The sequence below is a fragment of the Anneissia japonica genome, unplaced genomic scaffold (genome assembly GCF_011630105.1).
Source record: "Anneissia japonica isolate Jap-2015-1 unplaced genomic scaffold, ASM1163010v1 scaffold3019_len273136_cov204, whole genome shotgun sequence".
NCBI lineage: Eukaryota > Metazoa > Echinodermata > Crinoidea > Comatulida > Comatulidae > Anneissia > Anneissia japonica.
In genome coordinates, this window is record NW_022756235.1 from 191,462 (window position 1) to 209,534 (window position 18,073).

Here is an 18,073-nt window from a genome sequence, read left to right on the forward strand (position 1 = left end):
CAATTCAAATTCTCATTTTCATTTTATGTAGAATAGGTTTATTACTGTTCACGTGGCAGTATATAACGGCCTATCTTGATTGATGATATGAAACACAGACATGAAGGTCATGGTTGAATGCGTTTCAGCTGACACGTCAATGCGTTACAGATCCACAATTAACGCATTACATTACCGAGACACAACGGGAAAAACCAACAAATCAAAATCAAGATACATCGATTTTTAACGGAATTCGGATAATTGCCATACTACAAGTTGGTTTATATTGATTATTAAGTAGTTTTCTACTCTCATGTGGTAATATTTTTATCATTTTTGCACCCGTGTGGTCGCGAGTGGTTCCGAGTGGTTCCGTGTGGTCGCGAGTGGTCCCGTGTGGTATTTAGTAGGACCCGTCGTAGGACCTTGTCGTAAAAATAGCCACTCAAGAACAACAGCGTAAAAAAAGGACAAGGAAAGAGAGGATGAAAAACCTGTTCGATATCTTTAAACTAAGCAAGAACACAATAAAGCCAACCTACCATGATCAACGTCTAGGTCTTTTAAATTAAGTATAACCATGTCAGCAAAAGCTAGGCCACTCACACTCAGCTCCAATAGCGGTCACGTCGACGACGGTCACGGGCAGCGAACGGACGGAGGTGCTGGAATCTGCCAAGGACTAGTTTAGACTTAGGGCCTAGGCCTCTCTAGACTAGCTAGCTAAGAAATTAACGTACACAGATAACTTCAGTTTCAGGAAATATGTATTTAAATTATATTATTAATCCATCAAAAAATAATGCAATTGTATTTTTAATTGATAAACAATCACAAGAATGTAATAAACTACGTTAGAAATACCTCGATTCTGAATAATTTCCTTCTTCCAACAACAGCGCATACAAAATACAAAGCGTTTTCTTCACTAGGAACACAAGATAGAGCGGCTATCGGTACTGCCGCAGTGTCGATTTGGCACTGCGGCAGTCCGAAAAAAACCTGCTGTTTTCTATCGGCACTGCCGCGGTGTGAAAAAGCTGCTGTTTTCTATCGGCACTGCCGCAGTGCGAAAATCTGCTGTTAATTAATCGAATCGATGTTCAATAACTGATTAGGTCTAGCCTAGCCTATATTATTGTTAACATTATATTATATATGTTTACAATTAATAATTATTTCTAATTAAATTATTAAATATAGGCCTATAATAAAGGTATTTGCCTAGGATATTCATGTATACATAAAACAATAATAATAATAATAATAATAATAATAATAATAATAATAACAATAATAATAATAATAATAATAATAATAATAATAATAATAATAATAATAATAATAATGAAGGTCCTCGAATAATGCTTTAAAAAAGAATTAATACTACTCATACTTAATAGGCCAATTTACGATATTATGATTAATGATACATTTGTTGATTAATTTAAAGAAATATGTAATGTTTGCATACATTTTTATATCATTTCAAACACCTTACTTGAATCTATTATACTGTGTATGATGATGGTGATCAGGCATACAGATTTCAAGAAAAAAAAAAAACAGGTGGTGTCCCTGTGCATTTTTTGTATTTTTGTATTTGTGACATAGTTTTATGTACTTATAAAACATTGATACAAACCAAAGTTGTCAGTTATTTCATTTGAAACCATTGTCAGTATAATCTTAGGAAAACATGGTTAAAATAAGCAAGAATTTAGTCCAATGAAACTGTTTATCATCTTGACACCTTCCCTGACGAAAATTGACCCTACCGGCGTCACCACGGCGTCCGCACCGATCGATCTATCGTGACGTTGTTATGTGGGTGTTTTATGGATTACTGATAATAGCAATATCACCGAAAAAAAATGATAAAATGACAGTTGGATGACCAACAAAGACAACTGAAGACAATAGTTCGTCATTAGAGGTTATTTAGTATAACTTTATTCGGAAACTTAATCTCAAAATCGAGTTGCCGTCCCCGGCGTTGTCAGTGACGTCGTATGATTTGTGTGTGATTTTTAGAAATTAACCCTAAAGTAAAAGTAGTTGAGCCATGTAGTACCTTGCAAATTAACCCAGAAACCCGGTAGTTTGTTGATTGTTTATTCAAAGTTACCAACTCTGAGAGATTTTAAATGCGTGAGTGACTATACCAGTTGGCTGGGGGGGGGGGGGTGGGTCCAAACATTGTTTTAAAACGATTTCAGGGGTGTTTGTTGATACGGTAATACAGTACATAAGCAAAAACATTATTAATAAAGCCAATTTGAGTTTCAATGATTGGCCTATGTTTAATCTGAGCACCCGAACTATGTAGACATACACAAACATTTAATTACTGATCAATTTTGAGTGACTTATTAGTGAAATAAGTCACGGGCTTTCAAGGAAATAGTACTCTCTAATGACTTAAGTTACTGCATAACTTTTTATAGTTTTAATACAACCAATTTCTTCAAATTTTAAATAATTTTTTACTGAATTTGTAATAAATCGTTATCACGCATAGACTTCTGTTAAGTGCGTGACAAATTTAGGATCACGCATGTGTTTCTGCAAAATGCGTGTTTAATCCAAAAAAAAAATCACTTTGAAATGTAGGACCGTCCCGCACGATGCGGGCGGCGGCGCTATATGGAAATAATAAACAGCAACAGCAATAAAAGGAATAGAACATAAACAGCAACAGCAATAAAATAGATAGAAGGCGCCGCTCTGGTTCGTTTGTTTCCTGTAGTTTCTCCACTTAGTAAAATGTTCAAATTTTACCCCAATCGTGCGAGGGCGGATGTTCCATCAATTTTAGTACAAATACGCGGAGGAGCAGCTCATTTGATGTAAGTATTCTGACTAATTTAATTTTGCTTATAATTGATCATTTTCTAAATATTACTTGTACGATACTTGCGTTGGGCCAGGTATTAATTAAGTAAGGATGTCTGACGGCGCCTAGCCTACTACTAGGCTAGGCCTACTCCATCCATTATATTATGAAGGCCGCCTCTTTTGAATTCTCCTACTACTAGGCCTAGTAAGTAGTAGGCTAGGCGGTGGACTACCTGCTGCTGTGCAACTGCTGTATAGGCCTAGGCCTGGTCAGGCATGCCGGTTGAGTAGGTTTACTAGTACTAGCTTCTAAGTCCTATTAGGCTTAGCCTAGGCAAGCGACCCACGTTAACTCTAGTAATATTTGGACGGAGGGGTAACAGGTCAAAACGGCAAAAAACAAAAACGGCAATAAGTCAAAAGGGCAATGACCAAAATGACGAAAAACCAAAAACGGCAACACTTTTTTTTTTTAGACCAGAACGGCAATGCACACGATATAATATACTGATACAATATAAAACCAGTGAACATTTAAATAATTAAAACCTTAAAATACAGATAATATGAGGCTAAACGATTTATGTCATGAAAGTAAAAAATAACGGAAAAGAAAGAAAAAAAAATAATAATAAATAACACTTTAATATAACGAGATAATTTGTAATGGATTACAAAAAAAATTAACTGCTACCTGCGTCTGGTGGCGTTTCAGTTTTGGCATTGATTTTTGCTCCTTTGCCATTTTGGTCTATGCCTATTGCCGTTTTGGTAGTTGACATCAATGTTTTGGTCTGTTGCCGTTTTGGTACTTATCATTGCCGTTTTGGTTTATTGCTGTTTTGGTCATTGCCGTTTTGGTTTTTTGCTGTTTTGTCCAGAAAACGGACTGAGACGTAGGCTAGGCATCCATAGGTAGGGCCTCCCTAGGCCTAGCCTAGTCGAAATTTGTTAGCATGCCATCCCATCCATGGCATAGGCCTAGGTATATTTATTTATATAGGCCTATATATTTATCGTATTTTATAGCCAAAAACAAAGCCACGGTTTATTATTAATGTTATTAATTATGCACTTGTCAATTGTAATCCCGGGACATGAGCTGGGGACATACTTGTAACTTGTGTCCCCGTAGTGCCAAGACGTACTTAAAATTTACCTGTAGATAACTGGCCTCGAAAGGGCCTGGAATTTAAACGTTGAGTAGCTGGGGTTTTGGGTGTAGGCTTAGTGCTATCTCGAGTGCTGTCAAACTGGGTCCAGTCCTACCTAGCCTACACTAGGCATTCGGCTAGGTAATTAAAAAATTGCCTACCTCTAGGCCTACCATCATGGTATCATTTTTTATAGATCAAGGTATAAATTACATAATAAAATTCGAACCTCCAACCACTAAAAAGAGGAGGACCGCCGAGGTGAGTGTGTTGCGTGAAAATGTGTGAACTGTGTATTTGACATAATTTGCGTCAAAAACTACACCAGTGAGCCAAGGCAAGGAAATCTGTTTCTACTACATATATTAATTTTCTTATTTAATTTCTGTCTTGATACTGAATAAATTCAATCAATCAGTTAAATCAATCAATCCATTTTCTATTTCTATGATTAATCAATACACTCATTTTTTTCGCACTTTTCCAAACTTATATGGAAATCTGCCTAATGACAAGCATGCGTAGTGTTTCCATCAAGCAAGCTCATCTCCTTGGCCTAGCTCTCACATGCTTTTCTGATTCAGACATAGGCTAAACCTTCAAAGTAGGCTTTATCATCCAATCATTTATTAGCGGTGCATTTTACTGGGACTACAAAATATTTCCCAGTGGTAGGTGGCAAGGACCTAGCTGGGAATGTATGTTAAAACGATGCAGCTCATTGCCGGGAGGTGGCCGGGACTTTCACATGCATGTGTCCGTTTTGGAAATTACATCCCCGGCCTGGGTCTGAGACTACAATTGACAAGTGCATTATATTTAGACAGTTATATTTGATATGACGTAATATTTAAATAAGAAGAATGCTTGGCTACACTACAGTACTAGAGCAGGGCGGTAGGGTTACGGTGTATAATTCTTAGTGATTAGTTAGGGCGCACTTTAATCTTAGTTTGATATTAAAGCAAATTCTATTTATTTACTGTAACTGAGATGAGATTGTATAGGTAATAACTTGGATTAAATTAAGTTTTAGAGCACTAACTGATGACCTTTCAAATATAAAGTTTGCTGAACCAGGTATGAAAAAACTCTACCCTTGAATTCAGAACAAAATGTGGGCTGGGCCAAAACCTTCAAGTATGAAGTTGGCCCATGATATAAGAAGAATAAATGGCATTTCAGTTACTGTATTCATTTTACTAATAAAAGGCGAGTAGTTTAATTTTTTTTTTTTAATTTCTTTTTTTAGAAATTAACATTGAAAAATGTCGCAGGCTATTGAACCATACTTCCCATTGCACCGAGGCACAAGACTGAATTGGGATTACAAGGTATGTTAAATGTAGTTCGTGTACATTATATTTAAATTTATTAAACCGTAGATTAAACTGGGTGCCCCATTACTGAAAATTACTCTCTCTCTCTCCGGTCTCCTGTGGGTTTTATGGGTCTGGATGTGTTCTGATGGAGAATCCTCCTTTTCCAAATCTTGTTCCAGATTCCTATAATATCCTGAATGATGGTCTGCAAGATTAAGTTGCATTTGAAGTCCTTCAGCTGAAACTTAAGTCGAACTTCCTACTGTTATATATTGTAGGTGAAGTGTATGCCTATAGACCATTTTATCAGATTTATTTTGAAACAGCGCCACCAACGTCTCACAACTCACTTGGGGACTTCCAGCGGCCTAGCCTGACCAGCTAGCAAGTTACAAATAGAGCACGACGCAGTAGATAGCGCTGCTAGACCTTTGCAATAGCAGCAGCAGACAACAGATGCGATCTTGCTAATTGCTGTGTAAACATTGAAATAGCTTTTTAAGACTTGTTTTTAATATACACATTTTGAGTTTTTTCCGTGTTAAAATATTTGTGCTCATTAATAATTTAGATTTATCGTTCATTTAATCTATATGATGGTAACTACGTAGAGCTAAATGCTCTGAAAGTCCGCTAGTGGTAGTTGCCTGGTTATTAGAAATTTTCATTTCAAATTTCGTGAAAATGGTCTATAGTTTGAACTATTGTTAATTGTTAAATATTAGATAAATACGTTTTTAATTTTTTTGAAATAGATTTTTTTACACTGTATAGTATATTTATTATTTAATTTTGTGTTTTTGAATTTCCATTAGGTGAATCTGATTGGTGAAAAAGTTGAAGATCCCATGATTCATTGCTGTGAGAAGTGCACCTTACCAATTTTGAGTTATGGCCGCATGGTAAATTGTTGCTGTGTTTACTTGGTACTATAGGAACCCTTTAAACGGTGTTAGTCATCATAGATATCCTTAACCATTTAGGATCTTAATTTTGGCCTGTAAATACAAATTTGCAATGTTATGTACAGCATTTTAATATAGTGAAAAATTAACAAAAAGTGCTTTTATTGTCTATGTAGTTCTAAAAGTTTCCGCCCTTGCAGTATATTCATCGGAAATTATGAGCTCAATTGAAGTTTAGTATAATTTGATTTTAACATGTTGTTACAATTTATTTCAGATTCCTTGCAAACATGTATTTTGTTTCAACTGTGCCAAGACAACGGACAAACACTGTCTCCGGTAATATGATATATTTTAAGAGTTCAATTATTTAATTATCATTATTTTATCTGAAAATAATTTTTTGATTGTACCTAAATTACATCTTGCAGTTGCAGAATTATATTTGTATTTCTTTCCTCTCTTTTGACTTATCATTTATACTTCTGAACATCCGTAAACATACATATTGTATAAATTCAATGATGTTATTGTTTTATGAACCTAAGTATCTTGGCCCTATTACTACCTAATTAAATATATCATTGCCTATTCATACTACTGTGAAATACTATTTTTTCTGAATGCTTGTATTTCTAAATATGTATTTTTCAGGTGGTGAGCTAGAATTTATTATTTATTTTAGAATGTAGATAGACTGCTTGTATCTAAAAGTGTATGTCTTTTTCTCCAGATGTGGAGATGCTGTACAGCGTATTGAGCAGTCGCCTCTTGGCAGTATTTATGTGTGTAATTTTGGCGCACCCAAACACAGCCCAAAAGGATGCAAAAGGACATACTTATCCCAACGAGACTTGCAAGCTCACATTAACCACAGACATATGAAGTCTCAACATTCATCTTCTGCAAGAGTGCAAACAGGATCAAGTGTGCAGAGGGAGGCAGAATACACACCAGCACAGCCTGATAGATACCCCTCAGTATCAGTCCCTACTATTGAGCATCTTGGGTATAATGAAGTACCAGCCCAGCAAACGAACAGTTACCCTATCAGCACCATACCAGTGGTTACAGGTGGACGTCCATCTAATTTAATTACTGTGCAGCTGCAGGATGACAAAGAGTATCATGAACCAAGAGATCCAAGAACGTATCAGCCAACAGCGCCCCCTCCACCTCCGCCATCACAGCACCATTATACACAGAGTCAGGCATCACCTGCTATACCTCATCCAATCTCACAGACAGCCTTTCCCACTCCACCACCACCAGCTGTGCATGACCCAAGGCAACAAGCTCCACCTACTCATCCAACCAGTCATTACCCACCAACACCTACGTCCCATACACTCCCTCCTGTTTCACATGTTGTAGCACCTGGCTATGATCCCAGGTACGTCCCAGGCCAACTCCAATCCGAACAAAGTTCCACATTCCATAGCCCAACATCAGTAACACCTGGATGGTCTCATCCTGGTGTACCACCTCCACGAGTGCCAGGATCTCTTCATTCTCCACCACTTAATGCTCCAACGACGGATAATGTCTATGGTGCATCATATTATCAATAAATATGTGGGTTCTTTTTATTGTGATAATCTTTTACATGATGATAAATCATGTAAAACCTTAAATTGAAGCCCTGGGCTTTTTTTTTTTTTTTTTTTTTTTTTTTTGCGAACTTTAGATGGGCTTCTATTTTTGCAAAGTAAAGAGGGGGAGGGGGACTTATTTTCAAAATGAATGCTGTAAATTTGTACTATAAATCAATAAATATGGCCACTGTAATATCAGTCTGTATTATGGAGTGTATTTAACTGACATTAAATCACCTAAACAATTGTATAAACCAAGCTTGTTTTTAATTTATTTTGTTTTTTGAAATTCATGTACAGTGTATATATACTGTACTATCTCGAAAAGAAGCCTTTGCTATCTTGAAAAGAAGCCCATGGACTTTTTTTCGAGGTTACTTTTGCAAACTAAAGGTTACTTTTGCAAACTGTATATATTGTGCTAAATGTAAACCGTCTATCGAGTTACTCTATGTTATCATGTATAAGATTTGTCTTAAAATAGTAAATTAAGAATAAAAAAAACTGGGGGGGGGGCATTTTATATGTGTAACACATGCAGATTTTTTATTTTTTAAATCATGTTCGTCTTATGTGCGGATTGTCTGTAACACGTAAATTTACTACTAAAATGAAGCTACTAACTGTTAATATGAATGAACTCAATTTGAAATGTTTGTATGTAAGATTTTGATGAGCATTTAAAAGCCCATAAAATGGTATTATTTGTAAGTTTAGCCCTACATTTGGCTCTGTTTTTAGCCAGCTAGATGCATTATCAAGACAAAAATTAGAAATTGCAATGGTGAAACAGGAGGGGGGGGGGGGGTTTTGAAACAGGAGGGGGGGGGGGGTTTTGCCTTGTATGTCCGGCTTACAAAAAATCGTCTCAAACAGTACATCTCATACAGTATTAGTACAGTATTTATTTTTCCAATGATAAAAATCATACATCACCAAGGTGTCAGTTGTGTATTGAAAGCGGGATAATATGCTATTGCAAGACCAGATGAAGCTAGGTTGTCGTATCCATGCCGCCTCAAAATGGGGTTTTTTTTTGGGTTCTGGTTTGATAGATGTTGCATAACAAGTGCTGGTTTATTATGATATTTATTTTATAGTATTAAATCCTTACCGAGCAACGGAGCTCATAGAACTTATCCCCAGTTTCAAATTTTAAATGTTTATATTTAAAAATAATGATATGCTTTCAACCACTAGTTCCTTCAAGGCAATCAAAATGATATGAGAGTTGCAGTTTGCAAAAGTAATAAACGTTGGAAAGGGGCCTACTTGCAAATGTGGTTATAAGTTTAGGACTAAAAACTTTTTTACACGTCCCTTCGGCAAAAGGTATCTAACATATCTTCATAGATGAATACTATGACTGCTTGACTCAAATTTTGGCCTAAAATATAAATTATTGCATATTATTGGCATTGATCAGCCAGCTAATACCCAACACATTGCATAATCACTTTTTAATTTAACGTTATAGAATCCAATAAAGGTTGAATTTATAATCCACCGATGCAAACATATTTAATGTGGAGATAATCTTCGATTCCATACTTTGATCCTTCAGTACCAAATCCAGATTCCTTCACTCCACCAAACGGTCCCTCCACGCAAGACACTAAACCCTCGTTAATACCAATGATGCCCACGTTTAATTTATCTGCTACTCGCCACACTTGGCTCAGGTCATTCGAGTAGAAATAACCTGCCAAGCCGGCTCGAGAATCGTTTGCGATTTTAACAGCTTCCTTCTCTGTCTTAAATCTGAAGGGTAATATAAAATGGTATGTAAATAAAAATAAGCGATGTTATGTAAGCAATGTTATGTACAGAATTTAGAATACCTCTGATACAATCTGTTATAATGTTCGAAAATAACAATAGTAATCTGTTTATATCATTAATAATTGATAAGTAGGCCAATGTGTAAAAAGAGCTATCACGTAATGTGCTGAAGATTGCGGCGAGAGATAACAAAGTTGGCATATAAAGTACTAGACAGTGTGCTAAATATGATGATGCGGTGTATTAGTATCATTGGAAGATGAAGGAGAATTGTGATGATGGGTTCTAGAATAGAAGCTGGCTTTCAAGGTGAAGACTAGACAAATGCAGCGGACTGGGAGGACTTTCAGAAAAACAAAAAAAAAAGCTGCATCTTACTTTGACCTGTTTCAAGTATTGCTTCAAACACTTACTCAGTGTCTTAGAAAATACATGGTTTCTATAAAATCGACCACTGTCGGTGAAATCAATGGCCCCCATTCTACCGACCAATCGGCGTCGCTAAAAGCTGTCGGCGATTTTATGGACATAGGCTTACGATAGATGAAATAGAATATCAAGGATTATGGCTAAATATTAATAGGCCTAGGCTGATTTATTCCTGCACTCACTTCATAATAGCAGCCATTGGGCCAAATGTTTCTTCAGTACAGAACATCATATTGGCTGTTGCATCAGAGATGAGCGTTGGCTCGAAGAACGTTCCACCAAGTTCATGCCTCTTTCCACCAAGCACTAACTTCCCACCCTTCGATAGCGCGTCACTGATGTGACTTTCGACCTAATTCAATAATATATTTAATATATATACAGTATATATATATATATATATACAGTATATATATATATATATATACAGTATATACAGTATATATATATATACAGTATATACAGTATATATATATATACAATTTACGACCCTGGAATGATATAAGTTGCACAAAGAGCACACGACTGTATTGTCAGCAGCGTGGACTGTCTGAATTGCAACTTTGCAATGCTTCTAAATGTTTTGAAAGAAAAATCATTAATCAATCGATTTCAACACTAGCCACTAAGCAGAGATTGGTAACGATAGCCGACTTGTAGTCTGAAAGTTGTAGGTTCGATAGAACAAACTAGCAACAATATATATCTTACCGAACTCAAATATGTACTGCAATTCAAATTATTAGAATACAATTGTTAAAATAATCTACCTTTTCCACTGCTCGTTGGTTTATCAGAGGACCGACTGTGCATTTAGGGTCAAGGCCATCTTTGACGTGAAGTTGTTCTTTCATCGCCACCACTACCTTCTCCACAAAGCTGTCATATACTTTCTCATGAACAAGTATTCTGTTTGCGCAAACGCATGTCTGTGTAAAAATATTATAGGCCTTATAAATGACAAATGACAAAAAATTGACTATAAGGTCTTCTCTTGTTCATTACTACGGTTAAAGGTTTGAATTTTGAAAATCCTCGTACTTTATGACGTAGTTGCACCAGTGGGGATTTTCTCGCCCTCCCCACACCGACGGAACAGCATGAAAGTCCGACGCCACGACGAGGTCGTCAGATTATCGCCATTCCAAACAGTTATGGTCAAAATTTTGGGCCATCCTATTAAACCAAAATCTCTCCCTATGAACCCTAGGACTTGAACCTCGTCCCCTGGCGTTGGCAGATTTCTGGAACCACCACTGAGTTGTACACCAACTCCCCTATACCGTAATAAAGGTAAATTCTCTTTTTTTCCCCCGAAGAATCTAATATTTAATTTGTATCTATGAACATACAGTATTGCATTACAATGGTCGTCAAGGTGTTATGGTGTTAAAAAGCATAGAAACTACATTTTCATTTAAGAGGACGCCATTTGTTTCATACCTGTCCTGTGTTTCTAAACTTGCAGACCATAAGTCCAGTAACCGCTCGATCCACATCAGCCGAGTCAAATACGATAAATGGAGCGTTGCCACCGAGTTCCAAAGAGAATTTTTTGACGGTGCTGGCACCACTTGCCAATAAAATCTATCGGGTAAAGCAAAAGGAAAACTAACGAAATGTTGTATGTTTTAAATCATGACGTTATTGATCCAATATTTAAAGGAGAGTTGTTTTTTAATACAATGAATTTCGCGTTTTCACAATAATATGTACGAATTGGGTTTATAATGTCTTTGTTTCTGTGCACTTCGTCATCTAGAAAATAATGAGCGGAATATACCTTTGTACAAGACGTATTATTTTAACAACTTGACACGTTCAGTTGTATGATGTAGGCCAATATTCACAGTTAGGTAGGCCTATTTTGTATTTATTTTGTAAAGATCATATATGAGTTTAAAGTGACTGCGTCTCAATACGGCCTACCTTTCCAACGGCCGTTGAACCGGTAAAGGAAATCTTTGCAACCAGCGGACTGGTGCAGATGGTATTCCCAACTTTTACAGCATTTGGTCTCGAACAAGTGATGATGTTTAAAACTCCAGGCGGAAAACCAGCCTGATCTGCAAGCTATGGAGTAAACGTTATATAATATCGTATCAACTGGTGGGTCTAATAGTCATTCTCTATGACGTCACTGTAGTTGAACATTATAAGTTAAGTAAACATAATCAGCATTGTAACTATAGGTAATGCGTTAATTCTTCTACGATTATTTTGCTCTATTTTGTATGTTTTATGAAATTATTACTATGCTGAATTTATATTAAATATCAGTGTTTTATTCATCGATACATTTTATGCCTGAATTATTTAATATTCATTGCTGTCTGATATTTTTAGAAGGGTGCCATAACTGAAATAAATGAATATTTACACAAGAGGGCGGATCCACAATTTTTTAAACGAGGGGGCATGGATTTCGTATAGGCCTAGATGTAATATAATTATAGTACAGATAAATAAGTATCCAATAAATTCTATGATTCTATTAAGAAATATTGTAACATTTAGTATTTGTATGCCATTTTTTTTTTCTGATAAAATTTAAGACGGCTGTAGCAAAACCTGGTGGCACGTCACCCTACTTAAATCCACCCCGAAACAGAAAGCCCATTAAATCAAGTAATGTTGTAAATGTTTGAGTGAAAAGATAACGAATAATAAAATATATAGGAAGATAGACTAGACCTACTTAGAATCACAGACCTATTGAGGTGAATAACCCAGAGTGGTTAGAAATACGAACCTCACATAGTGCTAGAGCAGAGAATGGTGTATCTTCAGCAGGCTTCAGAACGACTGTACAACCGGCGGCCAGGGCAGCTGCAGCTTTTCGAGTTATCATTGCATGCGGAAAATTCCACTGAAAAATAAATCTATACATTTAAAAGTATCTTCTTAAGGGAGAAGTTTACCAAGAACTCGTCTAAGAATCACCCTAAACCTGTGCGTTACAATCGCCTGTCGCCAAACCGGGATAGAGTGATGCATCACAAATATAATTGAGAGCGTCTACGTAACGAGCGCGCACAAGATTCGTAATTTCAAAAATGGGATATTATGTAATTGAGTAAGCTAAATCAGTTCTCAAATTATATAAAATTGGTAAAGATCTTCTTTAAAATATTAATAATATGATGGTGATGGTTAAATTAATGATAATCATAATGATGTTGATACTGATAATAGTGTTGGTTAATGGTTAATATGTGATAACAATAGGCATAATATTCATATAAAAATATATGTACCGGTAGCCTTATTATAATAATGAAAATTATAAAACAATATAAAGTTGAATGCAAACTAAATCAAATAAAATCAAACAATAATAACATTACAAAATAACTTACTGGTGTTATCATTCCAGCAACACCAACAGGTTCCCTTATGGCGAATAATTTTCTGCCTTTGGCTGGAGGGGCGATGACGTCACCGCATACACGGCGTGCTTCTTCTGCAAACCAATCTACGAAAGTTGATCCGTATCCGACTTCTCCCATTGATTCCTTTAGTGGTTTACCCTGAATGTCGTTTAATGAGTAAAAGATTTAAAGCAATATTGAAAAACAAAAACGTCTTCAGAAGGAAAAAATATAATGATAAAATTAACAATATGCATCCAGAAGCACTTCCACCTAGAAAACTTTTGATCGACAAAGGTAGAAGCCGTTATCATTGCCTTCTCAGGGGGTGTGACTAAGTTTAAGGCGAAATAACCTTACCATCTCTTTCGTTAAAATTGCTGCCAATTCTTCTTTGTTTTTCAGGATGAGTTCGTTCCATTTGTGTAGGATTTGACATCGTTCCTGAAAATAAATGTGTTCGTGGCATGAATATGGACTTAAATTTAATGTGATTGGAAAAGCAAAATGGTCAAGTTGTCCATTGTTCGCTCCTAAAATTCTTGTAACCATTGTCTTGTAATTTTACAAGTTGTGCTGGTGCACATTACATACGGAATTACGTGCCAGTGCCTTTGTATACCGGTACGTCAGTAATTTTGGGACCGAATCAGGGGTGGCAGTCCAACAATAAGTCGTCGGGGATATAAAAAAAATAATAATACGTACTTTTATTATTTTTAGCTCTAAAATCGATTAAATAAGCCCCATTGAAACCCGTAAATTGTTTATTTTCTACCTGGCCAGGACCAATTCCGAGAGATTTTGGGCGACGCCCGACCACGCACACATACACTCTCGTCGGGTACCCCTGAATCACATGAGATAAGCCTGGTTTCCTTAAATTCGCTACACTCAATACTGTGTTTTTAGTGCTGCGAACAGTCCCCGACCCAATCGGGAAGGCTCGCCGATTCGACCGACCAATCAGCATCACCGAAACCTGTCGGCGATAGCATGTAGCGATTCAATGGAAACCAGGCTATACAACTGCAAGGTATGAAAGAGGCGTAATAAGTCAATATGTATTGATGACGTCAAAGGTCTAGGCCTACACTTATGTGCAAATATTGTACGTTTTTATATTAACTAATAATTTATCAGACTATGATTTTCATTATCAGATTACTTTGGCTGTTGTCTCACTCCAAGTCTGGAATGCCTTATCAGCTGCTGCAATTGCCTCGACAGCGTCACCTTCGACCATGTCAGGAACATCGCCAACAATCTCTCCCGTTGACGGGTTGGTGACGGAAAAAGTGGCTCCATCTTTGGCTCCGATCCATTTGCCATTTACGTAGCATTTGTTCTTTAGAAGTGAACTGTAGCCAAAGTAGGAAATCACAGTATTCATTTCTGATTCAATCGCTTATGCTATATAAATATTTTAACTTAATAATTTAACTCTGTAAATTTTTGGCAACACCTCTGCCTTCTTTAGACAAGTGTCGTTTTATATATAGCATTTATACTACTTAGTCGAGCTCAAAATTTGTCATTCTTTATACCATTCTTCACCAGTTATATTTATCGTATCTAATAGGCCTACAGGAGGTCTAAGCTGATTGATTTAATTGTAGACATGTTTGAATGATATCGAGCTGATGCAATAGAATGGAATAGACAAGATAATATGAGATTGCAAACCCGCCCATGTTGCGCCATGTATTTATGTATTGAAATACAACGGCCTGCGATCGATCAGCTCCATCATCCGCCAAACGAGGCCTAACATCATGGCCTCGCGTGGCAAGACCATCAATCGATCCGCTCAATTGGCTCTGCCAGTTGCAATCAAAGAAATATATAAGTAAACGTTCTAAATTTGAGGAGGACCGAGATACATGTATATTGCCAATGTTGAAAATTCCACAGTAGTAGTAAATCGGTCAAGTAGTATGACCCCGGAAGGACACACACCACAGACACACTGACAGCCCCACACACAAACGCGCGCTAAGTAGTACCCTTCACCTCTCCTTCGGAGAATCGAAGGTAATAAATCAAACATTGTCACCTGGCTATTAATCTTACCTTCCTGACATAGTGTCTGCTATAATACGTCTGCTGTTGGATGAACACCTACACAGAGAGAAATACCATACTTATTCAGGGGCGTACGGTGAAAAATCTAAGGGGGGGGGGGTCGAAACGAAAAGCGCAGGGGGCTGAACTCGGAGCAATTTAGCGAAGCTTTCAGAATTCGCGGGGTGCGTTATTTGTGAGTGAAGCGAGCAACTAGGCTGGGGCTAGGGGGCCGCAAAAGGGGGAAAATTTACTTTTTTACGTTCTAGTGCATTAAGTTCAATACCAAGTCTGACAAAATAAGGCCTAATTGTAAACGTAGTTTTTGGGCAACACCAGACTATATTCACTCAATATACCACCAGCCTATTGGATTGCGGAACTCCTGAATACGGGCCTGTGAACATTTCAGATTAAAGAATTTTAAAAAAAATGGGGTTTTTTTTCTTTTTCGTGGAATCGTGCCACTTTTAATTTTTTTTTTTTAAGTTATAAATGTATATACTGTATTGAAAAATAAACAATGATATAGGGAACATATAATTACTTAAAGTAACATTCTGTATGCGTTTATTTCTTAACGTTTTCCTTTCAATTTTATATTTTAATATATTTCTGTAACTTAGTTTTTCTTCATCGTTTTCCTTTCAATTTTATATTTTAATATATTTCTTTAACTTAGTTTTTCTTCATCGTTTTTCTCAATAACTAATACTTAAACTACGCTTTAAATACTAAAGTAATTTAATTTACCTAATATTTACATAAAAAAATAAATAGGTCTTTATTTAAAGATCAAATTGTTATCATTAATTTTCTGTGGGTATAATGTAAAGAAGAGTTTTGATGCTTCCTCAGTTTATGTTTCATTATTATCATGTTCAGTGCTGAGAAATATAAATGAAAAAAACTGTTACTCATCCAAAAAATGGTAATTGTGTCAAACAAAATAAATACTTAGCTAGGCCTAGGCCTACACTTATAGGCCCTAGGCCTAGGCCTATAACGTTTTCACATGAAAATAAGGTAGGGGGTGCCTAGAAATAAAGGCAAAGCCTAATTACCAGAAGTAATTTGTTAGCGTCCTGCATCGTTTTGCGTCTTCTCTGAGTTTCTTTTCTTTTATTTTTCTTCTTCTCTCTTTATTTGGCATTTTTATATTCCGAAAAAATAATCTACAGTATTCAACTAGGCCTACCTCACAAGAAAAATTTGCTCTCATCAAATAATTACATTGCCTTTTTTGCGTTGCACGCGAATAGATTATTTTGCTGCACGGAAAACACGCAGCTACAGATAACAATAATGGCAGAGTGCAATGATGCGTAACCAATACACCACATAACACAATTCTACTGGCGCGCGGGGTTCGAGATATCAAGTTGATTAAAAATGTATAACTTTATATGGATTGTTTAAAAAAAGACAACAAATCAAAATATTAAAAGGAAGGGCCACCCGAAACATTTTTTAGGCGAAGGATAATTTATTTTGATATTAACTACCTTCATGTTAGGCGCAGTTTAATTATGCCAATTTTTTTTCTAAAATCATATTTAAAGGGCACTTTCTTTAAAAGGGTGGGTCGACCGCATTATTAACAAATCAACATGGTCCATCTTAGTCCTGTCTCTTATACACATCTAGATGTGTATAAGAGTTAGTAGTTACCAACCGTCTCGCATCGTGCGGGACGGGACGGTCCCGCATTTCAAAGTGATTTTATGAAACACGCATTTTGCAGAAACACATGCGTGAGCATAAATAAGTCTATGCGTGACGAATTATCACGAATTCAGTGGAAAATGTATTTAAAATTAGAAGAAATTTGTTTTATTAACGATATAAAAATGGTCATAGAGAGCTTTCGTTATCTCATTCGAGAATCAATTCACCGACAAAATTTCTCTTTCTCGGCCAAAACCCAGCCAACCACGCACTTAGTAGGATATAGGAGGCGCGTGCGGTCTTCCGCGTTAATAATTGTCACAAACCCAACTTTTGATCATGTGACTGAAACTCTGACCCCACCTGGGCTCCGCCACAGTCAACTGGTAGTCACGCATTTCAAATCTCTCAGGTTGGTAACTACGGTGTTAAGATATATTTCTCTCACTTCGCCGGTAGAAAAGTGTCTGAAAAAGGGAAGGGGGTCCATATTAGGGTGTCCGCTTAATAGGGGTGTCCCAAAGGAGAGGGGACACTTTTTTGACAGTCCCGAAAGGTGTCCCTATAATAGAGGTTCTGGTGTATTACTGTATATGATTTATATAGAGCACATATCCATATATCCATTCATATAACATATATTTTACGTCTATAAGATATAGGCCTATTAGCATAGGCCTATATAATTATAGGCATATATATAAATGTTCTACTATGATTGAGTATTTAAGTTGTATGAAGGGAGAGAGACTAGTCGTCTTAGATCCGTAATGATATCGCACGATTCCCACAAGACTTCTTTTTTCCATACTGCTAAGCAACTTTCGTTGATAACTATAATATATAGCAGCATGTTCCTATATTTGAGAACTGCTTTATAACCGGTAGGCCTATTTATTTGATTTATACATCGTTTGTGTTCCCAGTGCCAAGCAGCAACTATATATATATATATTATATATA

General features: G+C 36.4%; 3 protein-coding genes across 4 annotated transcripts in view; 1 reads left to right on the forward strand and 2 right to left on the reverse strand.

The window, feature by feature from the left end:
* LOC117124138 (ubiquitin carboxyl-terminal hydrolase 19-like) overlaps positions 1-987 on the reverse strand; it is a 29,983-nt gene extending 28,996 nt beyond the window's left edge. Inside the window, exons 1-2 of one of the 2 annotated variants that reach the window (XM_033270281.1) lie at positions 847-987; positions 525-705 (exon numbers count right to left, since the gene is read on the reverse strand). In XM_033270281.1, the coding sequence (XP_033126172.1) occupies positions 525-564 (40 nt within the window). In that variant the 5' untranslated portion in view covers positions 565-705; positions 847-987. The remainder of the gene's footprint in view (positions 1-524; positions 706-846) is intronic. The other variant, XM_033270283.1, reaches the window with a different exon arrangement.
* A 1,771-nt stretch (positions 988-2,758) lies between these two features.
* Positions 2,759-8,046, forward strand: LOC117124149 (E3 ubiquitin-protein ligase Hakai-like). Its single transcript, XM_033270296.1, has 5 exons — positions 2,759-2,831; positions 5,227-5,308; positions 6,112-6,198; positions 6,479-6,540; positions 6,935-8,046. The coding sequence occupies exons 2-5, from the start codon at positions 5,243-5,245 to the stop codon at positions 7,770-7,772; spliced, it is 1,053 nt and encodes a 350-aa protein (XP_033126187.1). The 5' UTR covers positions 2,759-2,831; positions 5,227-5,242; the 3' UTR covers positions 7,773-8,046.
* A 635-nt stretch (positions 8,047-8,681) lies between these two features.
* Positions 8,682-15,565, reverse strand: LOC117124148 (succinate-semialdehyde dehydrogenase, mitochondrial-like). Its single transcript, XM_033270295.1, has 10 exons — positions 15,452-15,565; positions 14,547-14,739; positions 13,739-13,822; positions 13,367-13,537; positions 12,760-12,876; positions 11,937-12,080; positions 11,451-11,594; positions 10,778-10,936; positions 10,190-10,359; positions 8,682-9,557 (listed from the first exon to the last, which is right to left on the reverse strand). The coding sequence occupies exons 1-10, from the start codon at positions 15,460-15,462 to the stop codon at positions 9,293-9,295; spliced, it is 1,458 nt and encodes a 485-aa protein (XP_033126186.1). The 5' UTR covers positions 15,463-15,565; the 3' UTR covers positions 8,682-9,292.
* Positions 15,566-18,073: the final 2,508 nt, after the last annotated feature.

Excerpts from the sequence above, each read along its gene's own strand:
- LOC117124149 (XM_033270296.1), top strand. The coding sequence starts at position 5,243 with ATGTCGCAGGCTATTGAACCATACTTCCCATTGCACCGAGGCACAAGA. Across the intron at positions 5,309-6,111 it reads GACTGAATTGGGATTACAAG|GTGAATCTGATTGGTGAAAA; the intron begins GTATGTTAAATG and ends AATTTCCATTAG. Across the intron at positions 6,541-6,934 it reads ACGGACAAACACTGTCTCCG|ATGTGGAGATGCTGTACAGC; the intron begins GTAATATGATAT and ends CTTTTTCTCCAG.
- LOC117124148 (XM_033270295.1), bottom strand. Across the intron at positions 13,823-14,546 it reads GGAGTGAGACAACAGCCAAA|GAACGATGTCAAATCCTACA; the intron begins GTAATCTGATAA and ends ATTTATTTTCAG. Across the intron at positions 10,937-11,450 it reads AGTTTAGAAACACAGGACAG|ACATGCGTTTGCGCAAACAG; the intron begins GTATGAAACAAA and ends ATTTTTACACAG.